Source organism: Culex quinquefasciatus, chromosome 3 (assembly GCF_015732765.1).
Source record: "Culex quinquefasciatus strain JHB chromosome 3, VPISU_Cqui_1.0_pri_paternal, whole genome shotgun sequence".
NCBI lineage: Eukaryota > Metazoa > Arthropoda > Insecta > Diptera > Culicidae > Culex > Culex quinquefasciatus.
The window spans coordinates 43,338,824-43,360,100 of NC_051863.1; the positions used below are offsets into that span (position 1 = coordinate 43,338,824).

The 21,277-nt window shown below is 37.4% G+C and overlaps 2 protein-coding genes across 3 annotated transcripts in view; one reads left to right on the plus strand and one right to left on the minus strand.

Moving 5' to 3' along the window:
* Positions 1–10,884, minus strand: part of LOC6052245 (choline-phosphate cytidylyltransferase B) — a 70,857-nt gene extending 59,973 nt beyond the window's left edge. The window contains exon 1 of one of the 2 annotated variants that reach the window (XM_038259087.1): positions 10,590–10,884. The gene's annotated coding sequence lies outside the window, so the exon portion shown is untranslated. The remainder of the gene's footprint in view (positions 1–10,589) is intronic. The other variant, XM_038259090.1, reaches the window with a different exon arrangement.
* A 3,917-nt stretch (positions 10,885–14,801) lies between these two features.
* On the plus strand, positions 14,802–16,937 carry LOC6052571 (probable splicing factor, arginine/serine-rich 7). Its single transcript, XM_038264018.1, has 3 exons — positions 14,802–14,950; positions 15,008–15,469; positions 15,530–16,937. The coding sequence occupies exons 2-3, from the start codon at positions 15,068–15,070 to the stop codon at positions 16,739–16,741; spliced, it is 1,614 nt and encodes a 537-aa protein (XP_038119946.1). The 5' UTR covers positions 14,802–14,950; positions 15,008–15,067; the 3' UTR covers positions 16,742–16,937.
* Positions 16,938–21,277: the final 4,340 nt, after the last annotated feature.

Sequence of the window (21,277 nt, forward strand, 5' to 3'; positions counted from 1 at the left end):
GATTTTTTTTCGCTCAAATTTTTTGTGAAATTAGCCTAAGATGTTACAAAAAGACTCACGAAAAATGCAGGATGGAGCAACTCACCTAAAAAAATACAAAAATCATTTACTGAAACTGTTTTTTTTTCAAAGGTGCTCTAAACGTAAAAATTTTCAAAAACAAAACACGAGAGTCGATTCTCCAGACAATTTTACATAAAAGTCTCCATATTGATCACTGTCCTAAGTCCAATCCTTGTGAAGTTGCAGCGGTTTTAAAAATAAAAATATTGAAAAAATAGGATTTTTGGTGGTTTTTGGCAATTTCTATATGACAGACTTGATTTTTCAGTCTCGTAAATATTTTTACCAGAAAGCTCGTCCAATTTCTCATAAGTTTGTCTTTGACCACATTTCAATTGGATGTATGGGCTTACAGATCCTTGGTCATTTTGGTTTGTTTTTAGTTGTTGACGTTTGTCTGCTTTTTAAGATGGCTACACTGCCCATGATCGCATAAATGCCCCACTATGTATTTCCATCACTTTTGAGTTATTGATGCAGTTTGGTTCAAAATCATGTGATCTTTCAGAAAAGCCTAAAACATCCAGTACTTTGTTCTACAAATCAGGAGAAAATTAAGTTTTTTTCGGGAAAATTTAACTCGTTTAACATGGGCAGTACAGCCCAGTTATCGAGCGCCCAGTTAAAAAGCAGCTCAGTTAAACAACGCCCAGTTACCGAACAAGTACTGTATTGTATTTTTCTACACCCAAAGGAAAAATATATCTCAAAATCTGCAACAGTGGATTTGCTGCAGAAAATGTCACATTTTATAACATTTTTTGCCCGTAGATCATTTTTGCCCGCATGCAAACATTTCAGCGGTCTGCAGTTGTCTCCACCACATATAATGCTGGCCCGTCCCCGAGCAACACTCCAAAGAGAAGCATATGTTGGTGCTCTTTCACTCACTTTTCATCAAGCGTCCATGGCGCGGCGGTAGCGTGTCGGATCAATAACCAAGAAGTTGGTGGTTCAATCCTCGTTCTGCTAAGTGTTTTTTTTTGTGAAATACAACCAAAAAGCCGTCGGTAATGTCGATAATTGTCGGTAACGGGCAAAAATGTCATACTCCTATATCGCAAAAAATGCATGAGGACAGATTTCATGCAGATTCTGATATACTTTCATGCCGCCATGCATCACAATCATGCGACTGCCAGTTGGGTGTAGTTTAAAATATTTCAATCGAAATTTCGAGGGCAATAACGTCATGATTCGAAATCCGGACACTTAGTAACATATTATTTTTGTTATAGCTGGCAAAAAATCATGTAATAAGTTGGAAATGTGGAAATATCATCAGGATTTAGCATAAACAGTCAATTTTAAGAGAATGCATGCAAAATATGTCTTTTCTAACAATTTTTCATCAGAATTTGAAAATTAAAATGACTTGTTGTGCTTCGAATCCCGGACACTGCTGAAAGCTGATTCGAAATCCGGACACTTTTGCTTCGAATTCCGGACACTCGATTTTGCTTATAAATCGCACAAATTTGGACTGAAATGTTAGTGAATGGCATTCTTTAGGTCTCAAACAAGCTGTTAACATCAAAACAATCGATAGTTTTTATAAAAAATGGCTAGAATTTAAGAAAATCAAAAACATAAATTTCTGCTTTGCCTTCCCGGTGCTTCGGACGCCTATGAAATATTTCCGTTGAAATGTTTCGCATTTTTGGTAAACTTATAATTTTATTTTATTTAATTGTTTTGGCATTAACTACAGCGTTCAAACAAACTTTAAATGAAAGTTGATGTTAGAATTCATCAAAAACCACTGTTTTGACATTTATAATGCGAACTTATATCAAAATAATTGATAAAACAAGTTGAAGTGTCCGGGTTTCGAAGCGTCCGGGAATTCGAATCATGACGTTACCAAATACATAGCAAAAAGCATCAATATAATAAAAAAAAACTTGTTTTGAAATAATACCAACAAAATGAAATGTATTCAAAGTTCTATTTTTTTGTTTTTGAAAATGTTTAATAAACAAAATGTTCACTTTTTGCTTTTAGGGTGCTTTTGAATACCCCTGACTCAAAACGGCATTAAAACGCCTAAAACACAAAAAAATTATTAGACCTTTTCAAAAAACACTCCAGAGTTGTATAAAATCAAAAACATAGTTTACACCTCATTCGAAAAGCCAAAATTAAAAACTTAGTTTACACTAACATTCTCATTTTCTCCAGTCCTTTTCCAAATTTTAAGAAAAAAACAAAACTTCTGACCTTTGTGTAAACAATTTTTTTACTACAAATCACAAATAGGTTTAAAAAAACATTTTTTGGCACCACAGAGACGGAAAAAGAAACATTAGCAAAAACTATAATTTCATGAATTTCTAGATGTTTTGCCTGAACAATTTCACTATATTGGAAAAAAATCAGCATTTTTTTTTTGGCAATTGAGCAATTCTCTACGAAATCGGTCTTTTTTCTTCAATTTTAATTTTTGTATTTTTTAATCCGGCTGAAACTTTTTTGGTGCCTTCGGTATGCCCAAAGAAGCCATTTTGCATCATTAGTTTGTCCATATAATTTTCCATACAAATTCGGCAGCTGTCCATACAAAAATGATGTATGAAAATTCAAAAATCTGTATCTTTTGAAGGAATTTTTGATCGATTTGGTGTCTTCGGCAAAGTTGTAGGTATGGATACGGACTACACTGGAAAAAATAATACACGGTAAAAAAATTTGGTGATTTTTTATTTAACTTTTATCACTAAAACTTGATTTACAAAAAACACTATTTTTAATTTTTTTATTTTTGATATGTTTTAGAAGGCATAAAATGCCAACTTTTCAGAAATTTCAGGTTGTGCAAAAATCACTGACCGAGTTATGAATTTTTAATCAATACTGATTTTTCAAAAATCGAAATTTTGGTCGTAAAATTTTTCAACTTCATTTTTCGATGTAAAATCAAATTTGCAATCAAAAAGTACTTTACTGAAATTTTGATAAAGTGCACCGTTTTCAAGTTATAGCCATATTTAAGTGACTTTTTGAAAATAGTCGCAGTTTTCATTTTTAAATTAGTGCACATGTTTGCCCAGTTTTGAAAAAATATTTTTGAAAAGCTGAGAAAATTCTCTATATTTTGCTTATTTGGACTTTGTTGATACGACCTTTAGTTGCTGAGATATTGCAATGCAAAGGTTTAAAAACAGGAAAATTGATGTTTTCTAAGTTTCACCCAAACAACTCACCATTTTCTATCGTCAATATCTCAGCAACTAATGGTCCGATTTTCAATGTTAATATATGAAACATTTGTGAAATTTTCCGATCTCTTCGAAAAAATATTTTGGAATTTTCAAATCAAGACTAACATTTCACAAAGGCCAAACATTCAATATTACGCCCTTTTAAAATGTTTGTCTTGATTTGAAAATTCCAAAATATTTTTTCGAAAAGATCGGAAAATTTCACAATTGTTTCATATATTAACATTGAAAATCGGACCATTAGTTGCTGAGATATTGACGATAGAAAATGGTGGGTTGTTTGGGTGAAACTTAGAAAACATCAATTTTCCTGTTTTTAAACCTTTGCATTGCAATATCTCAGCAACTAAAGGTCGTATCAACATAGTCCGAATAAGCAAAATATAGAGAATTTTCTCAGCTTTCAAAAATATTTTTTCAAAACTGGGCAAACATGTGCACTAATTTAAAAATGAAAAACTGCGACTATTTTCAAAAAGTCACTTAAATATGGCTATAACTTGAAAACGGTGCACTTTATCAAAATTTTAGTAAAGTACTTTTGATTGCAAATTTGATTTTACATCGAAAAATGAAGTTGAAAAATTTTACGACCAAAATTTCGATTTTTGAAAAATCAGTATTGATTAAAAAATTCATAACAACTGGAAATTTCTGAAAAGTTGGCATTTTATGTCTTCTAAAACATATCAAAAATAAAAAAATTAAAAATAGTGTTTTTTGTAAATCAAGTTTTAGTGATAAAAGTTAAATAAAAAATCACCAAATTTTTTTACCGTGTATTATTTTTCCAGTGTAGTCCGTATCCATACCTACAACTTTGCCGAAGACACCAAATCGATCAAAAATTCCTTCAAAAGATACAGATTTTTGAATTTTCATACATCATTTTTGTATGGACAGCTGCCGAATTTGTATGGAAAATTATATGGACAAACTAATGATGCAAAATGGCTTCTTTGGGCATACCGAAGGCACCAAAAAAGTTTCAGTCGGATTAAAAAATACAAAAAAAATCGAATGACCGAAATCCTAGAGAACTGCTCAATTGGCATTGGCATTCTCCGGTTTACGCGCTCGGCGCGTCAAAAAACACGGATTTTATTTTCAAAAAATCATATCTCGGAATCCTGTTAATGAACTCCTCCTATTTTTTGGTATGTTACGTAAAAATGTCCGGAGAATCCGATAAAAATATTTCCAGACATAGGCTCTTTGGTCCAGACTCTGTCAAAACGGCATTTTAAAGTTTCATACGCCCTTTTCATATGTTAGGCTAGACAGTTGAAATCGGTTAAAATGGTGAGGAGTTATGATTTTTCGAAAAAAGTGGTTTTTGCGAAAATCGACGAAAATAGCCATTTTTCAGACCACCCTAACACGGCGTAGGTCACACTAATGGCCAAACAAAAAAATACGGGTCTAATTATTTCGGCCAGGGAACCCTCAGAAAAATTTTGAGCCCGATCCGAGCACTTTTGTTTTTTCCATGCTGCATTCGTGGGGAATTGCTGATTATACTGATTGATAAAGAGCACTGTTTTAAAATTGCTATCTTTTACATGTTTTTAATTGTTGTCTACACCTACAATTTCTATTTTGATAGAAAACTATACACAATACATTGTAAAACATTTATTTTTGTTTTTTATTGAAATAAAACCTAAAAGTGGTTTTATGCAAATTTTTAATTTTTGAGACAGATCAGAAATTATCAGTTTATTTTTTTAAATTTGAAATCCTACCAATGGTTTTGAGATGAGAAAATTTTACTGAGGTTTCAGTTTTACTCTATAGAAAACTATTTGAAAGACATAATCGATAGTTGGTGTTCTGGAAATAATGTTACCAACATTTACGTTATTCGGTGTTATGAAGTTAAATAAATTATTACGCAAGAACTCATAGCTCTTGACTCTTTTTTTTAATCGGAAAAAAATGATAAAATTGCATCGTTCAGCAATTATTCTTTGAAACACTTAAATTGTAATCGAAGACTTCAAAATATTCGATTCAACCGGTACAATCGAGTAGACTCCAGATCAAACAAATCAATACACTGTATGAGGCACGTGCACTCAACAGGAAACACGCGTTGTTGATTGGCAAAATACGCAAGGCTTACATCATTCCATCGGATGGCCTTTCGTAAGAAAATCGTGACGGGAAGGTTTATCAGCTGTTTTTTTTTTCCTTGGTGACTCATCGAGCTTTATTTTCTTCAATTATGGAAGTACATAAGCGATGAAAACAGAATTTTGGCTGATTCAAAATGTCAAAGCAATCAAAACTGCATCAGCGCTTTTTTTTTTGTTCAGCTGAAAAAAGACAAGTGATTTTTGTTCCACGTTGTCAAACCAGCAATGACTCACGGAATCTTTGCGTGCTCGTAACTGATTTCCGCGGTGTTTCTCCAACACAATCACACCTATACGTGGCGCCAACAGACACTGTTTCAGGCATCAATCGATGACGTCTAATTTGAGCTTATCTGCTGCAGCAGGTGTCGGCGATTCCACGTTTTCTTCCAAAGTCAACGGTCGGTCGCGTCTTTAGATAGTGGAGCAATCAACCAGCACCGTTTTATTACGTTCCTTTCGCTCTCAATGTCTATTAAATTTAAACAGAAGTAAATCACAGACAAACAGTCACGAAACCCTTTTTCGTCGCCAAAAATAACGGCCATATTAAAATGTTGTAATTTTAGTTTCGCAAAGAACCGACAGATTGCGCAGCAGTGCCAACTACCGAAAGATTAAAATAAACAATACTCATCTCCTTGTCTGTGAGCAAATTAGCACCGGAAAATCGGATTTCCAGCCGTATCGATTGATTTTATCGATGTGCGAGGCAGCGTCGTATCAAACACGTCGCCACACTTACAGGCCTACAGCATTTTACATACGGATGGATGGATATGGAAATTGCAGTCAGTCAAAACAGTCCCGTAGCAGTACATGTGGCATTGAAAAAAGGCTGTTTGCAACGGCGACGGCGACGACCACTCAGACAAGTTCTCTTCGGTTGTTTTACGGGTTTCGAGCGACACTCCGTTACGAAATTATTCCATTTAGAATGTAGGTGATGAACTTGAGCGGCCGGCCGTAAACGGGGGAAACTTTGAGCCCCTTTTGGTAAAAAATAGCATTTAAATCTGTCCCAAATTTTACAACATCCCAAAATTTTTAGCAGCATACGATTCTTTGTCTAATTTTCAAGGGAAAACCATATGGGACCACCCTAACGAACTCGAAAATTGTCCAAATATATGTTTTTCCATGTAATTTTGGCCGCTGAATCTGAATCTGCCCTCAGAATTGAGCCAAATTGTCAAAAAAACGATGTTTGGTCATATTTTGGGTTTCCATTGAAAATTATCATTTAAACCCAAAATATGGCAAAAATCGTTTTCACTCTAAAAGTGCCCTGAACATCACTTTTCTCTAAAACTTAAACCTGAGTTGCCTAGTTTAGAAAACTGATTTTTGAAGGTTTGCTCGTAGAAGGCGTAGATTACGAGATAAAATTTTAGTGTCTTGGACAAAATTCCCAAAAATATTCCTGAAAAATTAGATTTTTTAAAACACCCTAATCGTGAACCACCTTAATTTTCAACCAAACCATAAGTTGCCCCTTTTCATTTGCAAGAACTCTTCTGAACGATAGTCTTATCGCCGATAATGGACGAAGACTCATTTTCCTGAAACTTTCACAAAATACCGTTATTTTTCAAAAATACTTAAATGTTCAAAATTTACAATATGGGTATCAAACGAAGCGAAATTTTGTATGCTTTTCCACTTCATTAGTTATATTATTATTTTAAATACTCAAATTTTCACAAAATACGTGGGCAATTCTCCACGCACTCACACGAAATCGGAAAAAGTTGTCCCGACCCCTCTTCAATTTTCGTGAAACTTTGCTCTAAGGGGTAATTTTGGTCCCTGATCACGAACATGAGGTCCATTTTTCGATATCTCGTGACGGTGGGGCGGTACGCCTTTTACTTTATTAGTTTTTTTTGTGAAAATACAAAAAATACGATATTTTGTGAAAAAGTTTGTGAGGCCGTTGCAAATATTTTTCAACGTTTATGTCGCCCAGCCCCCCACCTCCTCCTTCTTCCCTCTTTCAAAATTTGTTTAAAAAATCAGGTGGCAAAAAAACATTTTTTCAAAAAACTTAAAATGTTTAATGAAAATAGAAGTCTATCCAACAGAAAACAATCGTAAATGTATTTTTTGCAATTCCGTCGTGAAACTACTTACTTTTCCTGTCATTCTTGAACGACGAAATAGCCTACTTTTCTGTACCAAAAATAACAGAATCGAATAGCAACACTTTTCAAAATAAATGCTGAAAAGTTCTACTTTTCAGCACTGAAATGGGTGCTGAAAAGTTGAACTTTTCAGCACTTGTTTCGACATTTTATTGATTTAACCAATGTATTGACAAAATACATGAAAATTCGTTAACCTCGTTGGATAAATGTACGACTCGTGCTGAAAAAAACCTCTTTTTGCAACTTGTTGCATAAACTACTATTTCTGCATTATTTATCATATCTAGATTTTTTTTTTTTTTTTTTTTTTTGAAAAGGTCCTATAAGCTATTGTGTTTCTTATGTATATAAGACCTATTCAAAAACAAAACTGGATCTAAAATATTTGGCATTATTCTGACATTCCGTTGTTCAACACCGCAAAAACATTGTTGTGCAAAAAAATACAATACTTTTTAAAACCAGTGCCGAAAAGTCCTACTTTCCAACACTGAAATGGGTGCTCAAAAGTTGAACTTTTCAACATTTGTATCGAACAGTAACATTTTTTCAACATGACATGACATGTTTGACATAAAATTGCATTCAAAAAGCGGAATTGCGAAAAATGTTGTAAGCACTTGAACTTGATTTTTTTAGCACTCGTCGTATTTATTCCAACTCGAACAATGTACGACACATGCTGAAAAAAATCTTGTTTTCGCAACTTGTTGTAAAAACTACTATTTCGTGAATACTAAAATATTTTATATATACTGCCCATGTTCGCATAAATGTCCCATATGCATTTTTGTCGATTTTGAGTTCAGTAACAACTTTTCAAAAGGGCGAAACCCTCAGATGTAAACAAACTGAGTTTTTGTCAGAATCATATAAAGCGAACAAAACTGATTCTAACACACCCCCCATCATCACGAAATTCCGAAAATACGTAGTTTTACAAGCAAAAAACAAAAGGGCTTATCAACAACATCAATCAAAACAAACCAAATTGAGTTTCCGACCTTGTGTTTTCACCCAATCACGAGGGGCGGATGTAGTGTTTTCTGCAAGTTCCGACGTATATTTAACAAACACTAAATTTTCGTTATAATTTGGTGAATTTTAATCTGACAATCCTCAAAATGGATCAAAATGTATGTTTCTGATGTCTCTGACCACAATTCCACAACAAACACAGATTTGTATGATCCTAAATACATAACTTTTTAATTTCAATTATTGTAGTATCGGATCTGGTCTGGTTTCACAATCTAGCTATAAAGGTCCATAATTTACCGGTTCTTGGGACATTCGGGGATTCTGGGTCAGACAGTTGCAGGACAAAAAGTTAGTGTAGGGAGGTTTAGGAGGAATACCGTACAAAATCATCGCCTCCGTAACCATTGAAGCTATGCAAAGATTGAGAAGGCAGGATGGTGTCGCGGGGTGCCATGTCTCCCACTTCCGGCGAGGACACCCCAAGGAACGTCACTTCAATATAGACCACATCGTCAAACCAACTTGCTACTTACGGTGTATCCTAGCTCAACGAGTCTTGGCCTGAACCGGACTCCTTATGAAGGCTTTCTAGAACAATTTTTTTATCACTGAGGTTGCAAATATCACAGTATTATCACTGACTGTAACGTTTCACAATGATAAAATAGTTGTTTCACCACTTTTTTCTTTGAAACCCCGAAAAATGAACAAAAAACAAAAGGGCGAATCTGTTGTTTACTTCTGCTTTGTGGCGTAACCTGACGGGCGAAACCGTTGTTTTGGTTGAGTGGGTGGCGAATACGTTGGGGCGAAAATGTAGGCACGCTCTTCAAAAAGGCGTAATTTCTTTTTCTCAATTTTTAATAGCAAAAACACCTTAATTAATTTCAAATTGCTCTCTATGATGAAATTATTGCTATTTTCTATTACGTTTTGACAAAATTGATGGTTTTCGTGCTTTTTTGTGGAAATAGGAATTGATCGAAATTGCAAAATTTTTAATGTTGATTTTCCCGAAACGGCAGGATCGCAGGTTTCGCCCTTTTGAAATGTTGTTACACTGTTAGATACTGGAATAGCTTGCTACCTTATGCTACTTTAAGCTAATATTAAAAAAAAATACTTTAAAAAAAAACAATTGCCTTATAATTTCAATGCTTGTATTTTTTGTTTATTCAAATAAGGCCGTTGCAAATATTTTTCAAAGTTTTTGAAATTTTAATGAAAATAGAAGTTAAATCAACTAAAAACAATCTAAAATACATTTTTCTGCATTTTGAATTGCATAACAACTGGACAGATATATAATGCATTTTAAAACACTTTTTTCATTCAAATGTTTTTTTTTATATATTTTTGTTCGAAAATTCGAACATTTTGGAATAAGAAGAAAAGAAATTCCTCGGATGCTGTGCATATTTTAAATGCCAATAGAGTTATTTACGTGCGTGTGCGTACACGAAAATTACTCTATGATTCGATGCTTTTATTCATTTATTTACTTTGTTTCCCTGAAAATATTATCAATGCAAGAGCAATAAGAGTAACGACAATCGTAAATTCCACCGTAGGCAACTTTCGATGAGTCACAAACCGCACGATTATTGACTCATTTTTTTTCACTGGCCTCCTCTGGAGTTGATTTCTCGGGCTTTTGTACCACTCAAAGCATGACATGACCTAATTTTCCAGGCTACGCCACACTTTCCCGAAAACACCGTAGGCATACTTGACAAGAAAATTCCTCCGCGGCCACTGCTGCACCAGGCCACGGAAAATAATATCGTCGCGATTTTCTAATTACGTCACACTCAACTGTATCGTCATTGGAGGAAAAATATTGTGTCTGCTCTGCACCATATTGAACAATCATCCAATTGTGTGCCCTGGTCGATAACGTTGGCTCCTGGAGGGGGGGTACAGATTACCGGAACTCCTGGTACTTCGTGGAACGCAAAAGCACCCGAGGCTGATAACCGTGGGTGAACTTTGGCCTCAACCAATCTGTTCAACAAAAAAAAAACACCCGAAAAACATACCTTCAAAAGTGGGCAAAGTCACTGCTGTGTTCCGACTGGTTCTGGCCGCCAAACCGAACTTTACACGCAGTACCTTCCACAGCCACCGGAGGAAATCCAGATGGAACGCGAAATGGACAACACACACACACACGCGAAAAAGAAACACTGCACTTTCCGAGGGGGATGCACCCAAGACGGACGGACGGACGGCGAGGAATCGAAAATTATGCACCACGACACGAAGCAGGAGCAGATCCGAGAATCCGAACGAACCGAGGGCGACGAATGTTTTTTGACAACTGGCTGGCTGGCTGGCAGTTTTTCGCTCTCACTCTTGCATCCGTGCTGTTGTTGTTGTTGTTTGCTGCAACGGCCAACGTCGCGCGCGTTTGACATGTTTTTGTTGTTGCCGCGCATCGAATGATTTTAGATCGGATTCGGGGAGCAGTGCTGCCAGTTCCATTATTTTGGAGAAAACCGAGAAAACAGTTTTCGTTTCGTTAGTTTTAGTTATTAGTTATTTTCGGCTGTCTTAAATTTTAATGGAAAAATCTTGGAAAAATCGTGAGTTTTATCGAAAAATCCTACATAAATTTATTTGTAGAGCAAAACGGGCACGCTCAAAAACTAAAAACAACATTTTTCCATAGATCTACTACACTGCCCCTGATCGCATAAATGTCCCATATGCATTTTCATCGTTTTTGAGTTATTGATACAGTTTTGTTCAAAATTGTGAGATCTTTCTGAAAATACTTACTTTGTTCTAGAAATCAGGAGGAAATCCAGTTTTTTTCGCGAAAACTTAACACGTAACCTTAAATGTGGGACAAACTTCAAATGCGTCTTTCTCAGCTTGCTGTTTTTGCATATGGGACATTTATGCGAACATGAGCAGTACAGTCGCTGTGAAACGAAACGTCAAAGAAAAGACTTTATGTCATGAAAATATTATTTTTTTCAAAATTGATTTAAAAATCCTTTTTAAACTTTTTGTGGTACACTCAAACCCCGATGGTTTGACACCAACTGATGTCAAACGAACGGGGTCACTTTTTTGTTTAACAACCTTTTACGCGGAGTTCACACACACATTACCAAACGTTTGTTTTGATAGTGTGTCACGCACGTGTAAAAAGTGACAGTGACTTTTTAGTTTGACTTTGACCAACCAACGGGGTACAAACTAAAAAAGTTTCAAGAGTGCTTGACAAAGTGTCATTGTGCTTACAAAAAATAATACGCTTTATTTATTGTTCTGAACAATCAGCTATTTATAAAAACCTAAATCTAAACTGAATAGGGTCCTAAAGCCAGAAAGAAGCCCTATGTATTTTTTTATGTAAAGGCTGACATGCAGATCGGATGGAAAGGGGTCAAGAAACAGCTTCACGAACAAAGGAGAGGGAGAGATTTCTTGTGGCTTTTCTTCACCCTCTCTGGCTTGCTCTCGCTGCCGCTGCTGCCCATTCATTTTAAATCTTTGTGGTCGTACAAAGGGTCATTGTACTCGGAACAAATAAGCTTTATCACTGTAAACAATAATATCAGCAATCTAAGCTTCATTTTAGGACCCAATTCAAGACTCATTTTGGGACCTATTTTGCTGAAATTTGGAAAGAAGGCCTTTAATACATTTCCTTTGTGCAGGACGTTGCTTAATTTTAAAGTTTTGCCTTTTTCAAGCAATATAAAAATCAAAAACGACGGGAACCGTGTAGAGATAGAGACCCTAAATAGGGAGACTGGTCGAAGTGAATTTGACGTACCCAAACAGAAACGAGTTTGACGTATCCAAACGAGCATTTGCCTTTACGCCCAGTGTTTTATTTGTTAGTCAAAAGAAAACACGTTGTTTCTACTTAACTAACTGCGTTTATTCTTGACAACTTTACTGCTCCGCACTAGGAATGAGAGAATCAATCAAGAAGCACCAATAGAGTTATCTAAGCCCGTGCTCACGCACACTAGCACGCCATTTGTTTTGCTGGACGGTACAAAATTTAACCTTAATCTTTTTCATGTACGTACACGCAATACATGCGCACGTAGATAACCCCACAGACAAACAGACGTGAAACTCTTTTCTATTCCATCGCCAACGAAACGGTCGATTCAAATTCAAACAAGCAAACAACATGGATGCCATAGTACCGGAACGAGACACAATCGAGAATGATGTCACCACCGTACACTTTGACGTTTCTTGAATTGATTGGTTGTAGTGAGTGTAAGCGCGGGATATTTTTGTGTTTGCTGTGAAATGATACAGGAGTTTTTGATAAACTAAAATAACTGTTATTTTGGGGGAATCCACATTGCTCCAGCTTTACCTTCTTAAATCTTGGACCGTTCCCTGACCGGATCGAACAGCGTGAACGTGGCCCATCTAATCTACGGAAACTGTTCTGGGAAGCCTTGGCTCAGCATTGTTGTTGTTTTTTGCATGATCAACTGCGAAAGCAAAAGAGTCCTACTGAGACTCCCGTTAATTTCGCCACTCCGTTTAAAATAAACCCAAAAGTATTCTTCCCTAGCTCGGCCTGTACTTGTCCACTTCAGCCAAGCCCTTTTGACCTGCCTTTGTGGCCCTGTACAAATGATGGTTCATGTCTGGTCCGGATCGCGGAATGGAATCTTCTGCGGAACGCCGTACAAAAGAGGAAACCATAATGCAATGTTTCTGGTGCAGCAACTGTTTAATTTGCATTCTTTGACGCCATCGCCAGGAACTTTGGCAGCATTTTTCCCGATAATTTGTCTGATTCAAAAAAACTTATCCTCGAACATTTCATTACATAAACAAACAACAAACGTCATTTTTCTTTTGCACACGCTTAATCGGATAAGTGGAAGAGGGTACACTCTTAAGGTGGTTTATTGAAACGATGAGTTTTTCGCAACAGGACTGCAGATCACGCTATAACTATAGTGTGCAGCCCAATTTTGAATTTTCTTGTGGGGACGATGGATTTTTTGAAAAAAAAAAACAACTAATATTCACGTCTGTTTGTCTGTGGTTTATTTATGAAAAAAAATTATAAATATTTTTATCTGTTTTTTTAATGCACTTTTTGTAGATCGGTCTTTGTCATGCACACGGGATCGGTTTAAAGAGTCTTCACCAATATTTTGAGCCGATTAGGTCAAAGCAATGTTGATATATCGTGGCACCCGTTTTTTTTTTTTGTTTCTGTCATACGACTGCTGAGACCACAGTTGGTCCATCTCGCAGAGCACCCGTCTTTTGAAACTCTAGGCAACAATGCAACTAAATGTCATCAAAAATGTTTTGTAACAAATACATTTTAATGCCCTCAAACAGATTTTTTTTAAAGTTTATGTGTGTGCTCAAACCAAGCTCTGACATTTTTGTCGATGTACATATTGTACACTTTGCACCAAATTCTCCACCCTTGCAAATCATAACTGCACACCTAGCTGCACACCAAATATTTGTACATTTGAAATCCTACCCTACCCCATGTCTGCAATACTTTATTGGATCTTTTCAAAAAAAACTCTGGATATATTTATTTAACCCTTTAGAAAAAAAAATATTCTATTTTCATTTTAGGCTGGTACAAATATTTTTAAAAGTTTTTGTCACCCACTCCCCTTCAAAAATGGCCCGAAAATCAGGGGGCAAAAAAAATATTTTTACAATAAACTTCAAAATTTCAATGAAAATTCAAGTGCAACCAACTGAAATCAAATTAAAATACATTCTTCTGCATTTAAAATCATTTTTAGCATGTTTGGGTTTATTAAAAAATGTTAAGATTTTTTGAAAATTTTCGATGCAAAATCTTTTTTTTTCGATACAATTTTTGTTTTTGTCAGATCTTAGATTTTTTGAAAACTAATGATTGCAAAACAACTGAATTAGTGTAAAATGCATTTTAAAACACTTTTTTCATTTAAATGTGAAGACTATGGCTTGTTATTTAAATTTTTATTTTTTTTTTATTTTTTTGCCCCCCCCCTTGACCTCGGTCAGGGCTGAGGGACAAAAACTTTTTTAAATATTTGCATCGGCCTTAATCAAAAAAATGTTCAAAATGGGCGTAACGTGAACAATTGCCGTAACGTAATCTACGATTACGTTTTGTCTTTCTCATTCTAGTACCTCATTTTCTCAATCTAATAAAAACTGCACGGTAGAACATTAGGTAGGCGTAAAAGTCCAAACCCTCTCCCATCTTTTTTTTTCTTTTCTTCTACCGCCACCCGGCGTTTGCGCGTGTGTGTCGGTGTGTCAACCCGCAGCAGCCTCCTGCGACATTTTGCTTTTTTCCAAAGCGTTTTTTCCTGTCGACCTGGAAGGCACCCCGAAAAACGTTCCGCAAACGATTGGGCGGAAGTTTTCCTGGTGAAAAGTGAGTGATTTAGCTTGGGGGAGTGCAGTTGTGATTCATGGTGGTGTATTTTTGCAGGATTTTGCTGGTGAAACTGCGCTCAAACTGTGGGCCCCGAATTTGATTCCGCGCTCCGAGATGGCAGGCGGTTCCGGCACGAAGGTGGTCCAGATCACCAACATTGCCCCGCAGGCGACCAAGGACCAGATGCAGAGTCTGTTTGGCCACATTGGGAAGATTGACGAGATTCGGCTGTACCCGACGATCCGGGACGTGTCCTGTCCGGTGGTGTCCCGGATTTGCTACGTCAAGTTCTTTGAGACGAGTTGCGTGGCGGTGGCCCAGCACCTGACCAATACGGTGTTTATCGATCGGGCGCTGATTGTGATTCCGGTGCAGGGTGGATTGATTCCGGATGAGTACAAGGCGCTGGAGATGGCCGCCAACGGGACGCTGGTTCCGGGGCTGCACAACATCGACGGGCCGTGCAAGCTGCCGCCGGAGGTGGTGAACCGCATCGACGGAATGGTTCCGAACCAGGTTGGTGTGGCGAGTTGTGATGGGATTCGGTACGTTTATAAACGATTTTTTCATTCGCAGGTCGTTAAAACCATCGATCCGAAGCTGGACGAGAACAATCTGCCGGAGTATCCGCCACTGCCGGTCAATTTTGACGCTAAAAAGATCGAGGAGACGCGCCGTACCCTGCTCGTGCTGGACGTCAAGTCGGACTGGCGCTTGGAGGATTTAATGGACCACTTCAAGGTGGCCGGCGAGATCAAGTACGCTCGGTTTGCGGACAACGAACGAACACGGTACGCCCTGTTGGAGTTTTGCGAGCAAAAAAGCATCATTTTGGGGCTCAAGATGCAGGGCTCGGAGTTCCGCGGGTACCGGCTGAGTGTGCACCATTCGACGCAACCGATCGTGAAGCCGGAAGCGAAGAGCAACGAGGCGGCCCAGAAGGAGATCGAAGAGGCGATGTCAATTGTGAAGGAAGCTCAGAGTATGATCTCCGCCGCGATCGATCCGGTCATCGGAATGCTCAGCAAGGACAACAAGAGCTCGAGCCGGCATCGTTCGCGCACCAGGTCTCGCTCCAAGGAGCGACGTTCGAGGTCGTACTCTTCCCGGAAGCGCTCAAAGTCACGTTCCAAGCGATCCAGGTCCCGCAAACGGTCACGCAGCCGCTCACGAAGCCACTCCTCCCGGAAGCGGTCCCACTCGAAGCGCTCTCCCTCGAGAAACAAACGCAGCCGCTCTCGTTCGAGGGACCGCCGCAAGCGCTCCAAGTCGCGTCATCGTAGCCGGTCGCGTTCTCGTGATCGTCGCAAGCGTTCCCACTCGAGGAACCGCTCGCGTTCTCGGGACCGCCGTAATCGCAGTCGCGATCGTAAAAAGTCGCACCGCAGCAAGGACGAACGGCGGCGTCGCTCGCGTAGCCGGTCCCGAAGCCGCAAGCGCTCGACTTCGCGCAGTCGCAGCAGCCGCAGCACCAAGGAAACGTCTTCGCGATCCTCTAAAAAGGACCGCAAGAGCCGCTCCCCGGACAAGCGACTGAAGAAGATCCTAGAGGAAAGCGTCAGCCGAGATTACGACGCCGAGGAGCGCATCGGAGGAGACGAGGACAAGGTCGTCTCACCGCCACGGTCTGCAGCAGCAGCAGCAGCAGATTCAACCCTAGCCCCGCCGCCTCCGGCACCACCGGCAGAAGCGGATCTTCCGGCGCCAGCACCGGTCGTGGCCCGTGAAAAGACCGCTAGCCCCACGACGGAAAAGTCGGACAACATGGACATTTCCAACTCGCCGTAGGTTCACAAAAAAAAAAATACTGTTCGGGATTTGTCTGATTGCTTTTTACGATTGATTGTAAACTTCTATCCAATGTCTCTTGAATGTAGTGTGCGCGAGGTCCACGATTCCGAGTGGATTCTCTCCTTCTTTTGAAAAACTTTCATAATTGTAACCGATTGGAAAATGAAACCTAGATTTGGAAATCTACCGCAAATCGGGTGTTGTTCTTTTCACGAACGAGGAAAGAAAGCCTTTATGTCGGTTCTGATCTCATAATATTCAAAATGAACCCTTAAAACGAAAAAAAAACTTTTGGTATTTAACTTTTATTTTTCTCGGGTGTGATTTCTTGCGGACCATTCTGCCCTCTCTGGCCCTATGTGTTAGTATCACAAAAAATGCCATCTTTTGAGCTGTCGCACAGATTGGTCAAATTTAATTTGGCAGTGTTGATTTTTTTTAAATCATGATTTTTGAAAACTGCGGAAAAAATATTTTTCAGCTTGACTTTAGATGCACAACTTAACCTGAATAACTATCCCAGAAACGTAAATTTTATTATTCTTTTTTTGTATTTTGAATTTCTAAAAAACTTTTTAACGTTTATTAAACATGCGTGAAACTATCTTATCTTTCCCAATAAAAATATGTACATAGTAGGTATGTTTAATTTTTTTGACTCTGAACATCGGATGAACATTTGCTGCAATTTCGTCAATTAAAAATTAAGTGCAAAGCCATGTTCAATAAATATTTAAAAAAAACCTTTTTTCCAATTTTTATTTAATTTCATGTCACAATTTAAGAAATATGAAAAGTAAGCATGGTAAAGAAATGTTAGTTAATTTTATTTTTATATTTCATCAGTAAAGTATTAAGCATCGGTGGTCACCTCGTTATTTTTTGTTCAGCCCAGTTGATGAGCAGCATTCGGTGACTGGGCTACGTTCTCAGCCCAGTTACCGAACAAGTACTGTAAGCCATTTTGCATCATTAGTTTGTCCATATAAATTTCCATACAAATTTGGCAGCTGTCCATACAAAAATGATATATGAAAATTCAAAAATCAGTATCATTTGAAGGAATTTTTTGATCGATTTGGTGTCTTCGGCAAAGTTTTAGGTATGGATAAGGACTACACTGAAAAAAATGATACACGGTTAAAAAAATTAGGTGATTTTTAATTAAACTTTTTGTCTAATCTAATCTAATCTAATCAGACCCTAGCGCAGCCAATCTTTCGAAGGGATCCTGGAGAGTGCCTTAGGTTAGATGACGCCTAGCACTCTTCTTGTCATTTATTAACATTTGCAGTGCGCCATTGCATCGGAATGCATTGAAACATCACAAGCGTTAAAGCGGCCAGGCCTACTGCGTAAAGCCGTATCGCAGAGATGACTCGTAATTGGGTTGAGTTTGAGCACTGAGTGTTCGAACAACAACACAATTCTGAATCGACAGGGGAGGAAGAAGCGTGGGGAAACACCACCATACGCTCCGAGATTTTGGTTGTATTCGTTGGGAGCACCATGCTAAGAAGGTTTGGTACTCCGGGACCCTCTGGGATGGGACATTGTATTTCCACGAATGCCCTGGACACTATTTGCCGTAGTTATAGCGCCACAACTCGCTCTCTGTAACAGTATTCCTAATTCCAGTTTTAGCTTACCAAGTCGTCATGGCCTAGTGGTTAGCATTTTTGCTTACCAACCCAAAGGACGGGGGATCGAACCCCGCCTCGAGCGACTTTGATTTTTCGTTCATATTCATCATTTCAAATTTATGTGTTTTTAACTTTCTCGTTGGGAGCAGATGGGAATCGAACCCAGAACCATTCGCTTACAAAGCGAACACCGTAACCAGTCAGCCACGGCCGCTCTCAATTTAACTCTTTTGTCACTAAAACTTGATTTGCAAAAACACTTATTTTATTTATTTGTATGGTTAAGGGCACATAAAATGCCAACTTTTCAAAATTTTCCAGGTTGTGCAAAAAACTTTATTTTTCGATGTAAAATCAAATTTGCCATCAAAAAGTACTTCGGTGAAATTTTCATAAAGTGCACTGTTTTCAAGTTAAATCCATTTTTAAGTGACTTTTTTGAAAATAGTCGCAGCTTTTAATTTTTTTAATTATTGTACATGTTTGCCCACTTTTGAAAAAAATATTTTTGAAAAGCTGAAAAAATTCTCTATATTTTGTTTTTTTGAACTTTGTTGATACGATCTTTAGTTGCTGAGATATTGCCATGCAAGTGCTTAAAAACTGGAAAATTGATGTTTTCTACACTCAGAAAAAAGTACTAGCGAAATCCATAAGAACGTCTTATGACCATTCGACATCAGGATTTTATTCGAAAGTTATAAGATTTTCTTATGTCTGGGAGGGGAAATTTTACAAAGCCGTCACTTAAGATTTCCATTGAGCTATCTTATGATATTGGTACGGAGATTTTTATGACTTCAGCAATAATTTTATTATGGATATCAGTGTTAATTAGTAAATTTTACTCGTGATTTTCATAAAGCAATCTTATGATAGTTTTTTTTATTACTTTTGCTTTTTTGTTTGTATTTAAGTAAACAATTCTTAAGAATATTCCTATCAGTACAATCAGTAAAACCCTATATTTGGTCAGAAATGATGAAATTTTCCAATAATTTCAAGAATGGAAATATTTCTATTATATTCCGAACCGGTCAGGGACTTGCCGGAACCTTCAACTGATCTATGGATCGGTAGAATTGCGTTCGTCATGCAACTTCCGCGGAGGCTCGGGATCGATTCTACCGGACCGGTCTGCGGAGTGAAATTTAGGTTAAATTCTGGTTTGATTACAAATATATGAACTTACGTTAGAATTTGCGAATCCGTTCTGGCCGGGGGCCACAGGATCCGTGCTGTCCTTGCCAGAGCCTCCAACTGGCGTCTCGATCGGTGAAATGGTGCTCTGGGATGTGCTCGTCGAGGTCCTGTAAAATTAACTCATGTAATGAAGTAATAGTTTGCTTTGCCATGAAAAAATAAAAAAAAAGCAATAACTTACGTTACGGGTCCTCCACTTGGAGACAACTTCCCACAAATTGTTTACGACGAATTCAGGGAATTCGTTCAACACGATTTGCTCTTCCGACGCCATTTTTAAGTTTGGGTGAAATAAAATTGACTTATGCTATTTTCACACTGCTGACATTTGTAAATAGCGAATGTCCAAACTATAAAATCCATAGGAAAATCTTATGAACTTCTTATTCCAGTTTTTATAAAAAAAAACAACAACATGGCATTGGTCGAACAGCATTGTAAAATCTTATGTAAAGCACGCGCTGATTCGATATGAACTCAGAAGCTTTGATAAAGCTTTCATAAGCTTACTTATTTATAAATTTCGTGAGCGCCTCAATGGACACAGCTGGGACCTCGTTCATAAGACGTAACTTATGGTATTATTAGGAACTTTTCTCTCAGTGTAAGTCTCACCCAAACAACCCACCATTTTCTAACGACGATATCTCAGCAACTAATGGTCCGATTTACAATGTTAAAATATGAAACATTCGTGAAATTTTCCGATCTTTTCGAAAAAAAAAATATTTGAAAAGTTTATAAACCAAGACTAACATTTTTAAAGGGCGTAATATTGAATATTTGGCCCTTTTCAAAAGTTAGTCTTCATTTTTTTTTTGAAAATATTGTTTTCGAAGAGATCGGAAAATTTCACGAATGTTTTAACATTGTAAATCGGACCATTCGTTGCTGAGATATAGACGTTAGAAAATGGTGGGTTGTTTGGGTGAGACTTAAAAAACATCAATTTTCCAGTTTTTAAACACTTGCATGGCAATATCTCAGCAATTAAAGGTCGTATCAACAAAGTTCAAAAAAGCAAAATATTGAGAATTTTCTTAGCTTTTCAAAAGTGGGCAAACATGTGCACTAGTTTAAAAAAATTGAAAACTGCGACTATTTTTTAAAAAAATTACCTAAAAATGGCTATAACTTGAAAACGGTGCACTTTATGAAAATTTCACTAAAGTACTTTTTGATTGAAAATTTGATTTTACATCGCAAAATGAAGTTGAAAAATTTTTGCGACCAATATTTCGATTTTGTTAAAAAAATCAGTGTTAATTCAAAAATTCATAACTCGGTCACAGATTTTTTGCACAACCCGGAAATTTCCGAAAAGTTGGCATTTGATGTCCTCTAAAACATATCAAAAAATAAAAAGAAAATAAAAATAGTGTTTTTTTGCAAATCAAGTTTTAGTGACATAAAGTGAAATTAAAAATTACCAAAAAATATTTTTACCTTGTATCATTTCTTTTCAGTGTAATCCTTATCCATACCTACAACTTAGCCGAAGACACGAAATCGATCAAAAAATTTCTTCAAAAGGTATAGATTTTTGAATTTTCATGTATCATTTTTGTATGGACAGCTGCCAAATTTGCATGGAAAATTATATGGACAAACTAATGATGCAAAATGGCTTCTTTGGGCATGACCAAAGGCTCCAAAAACCTACAACTTTGCCCACGGCACCGAATTG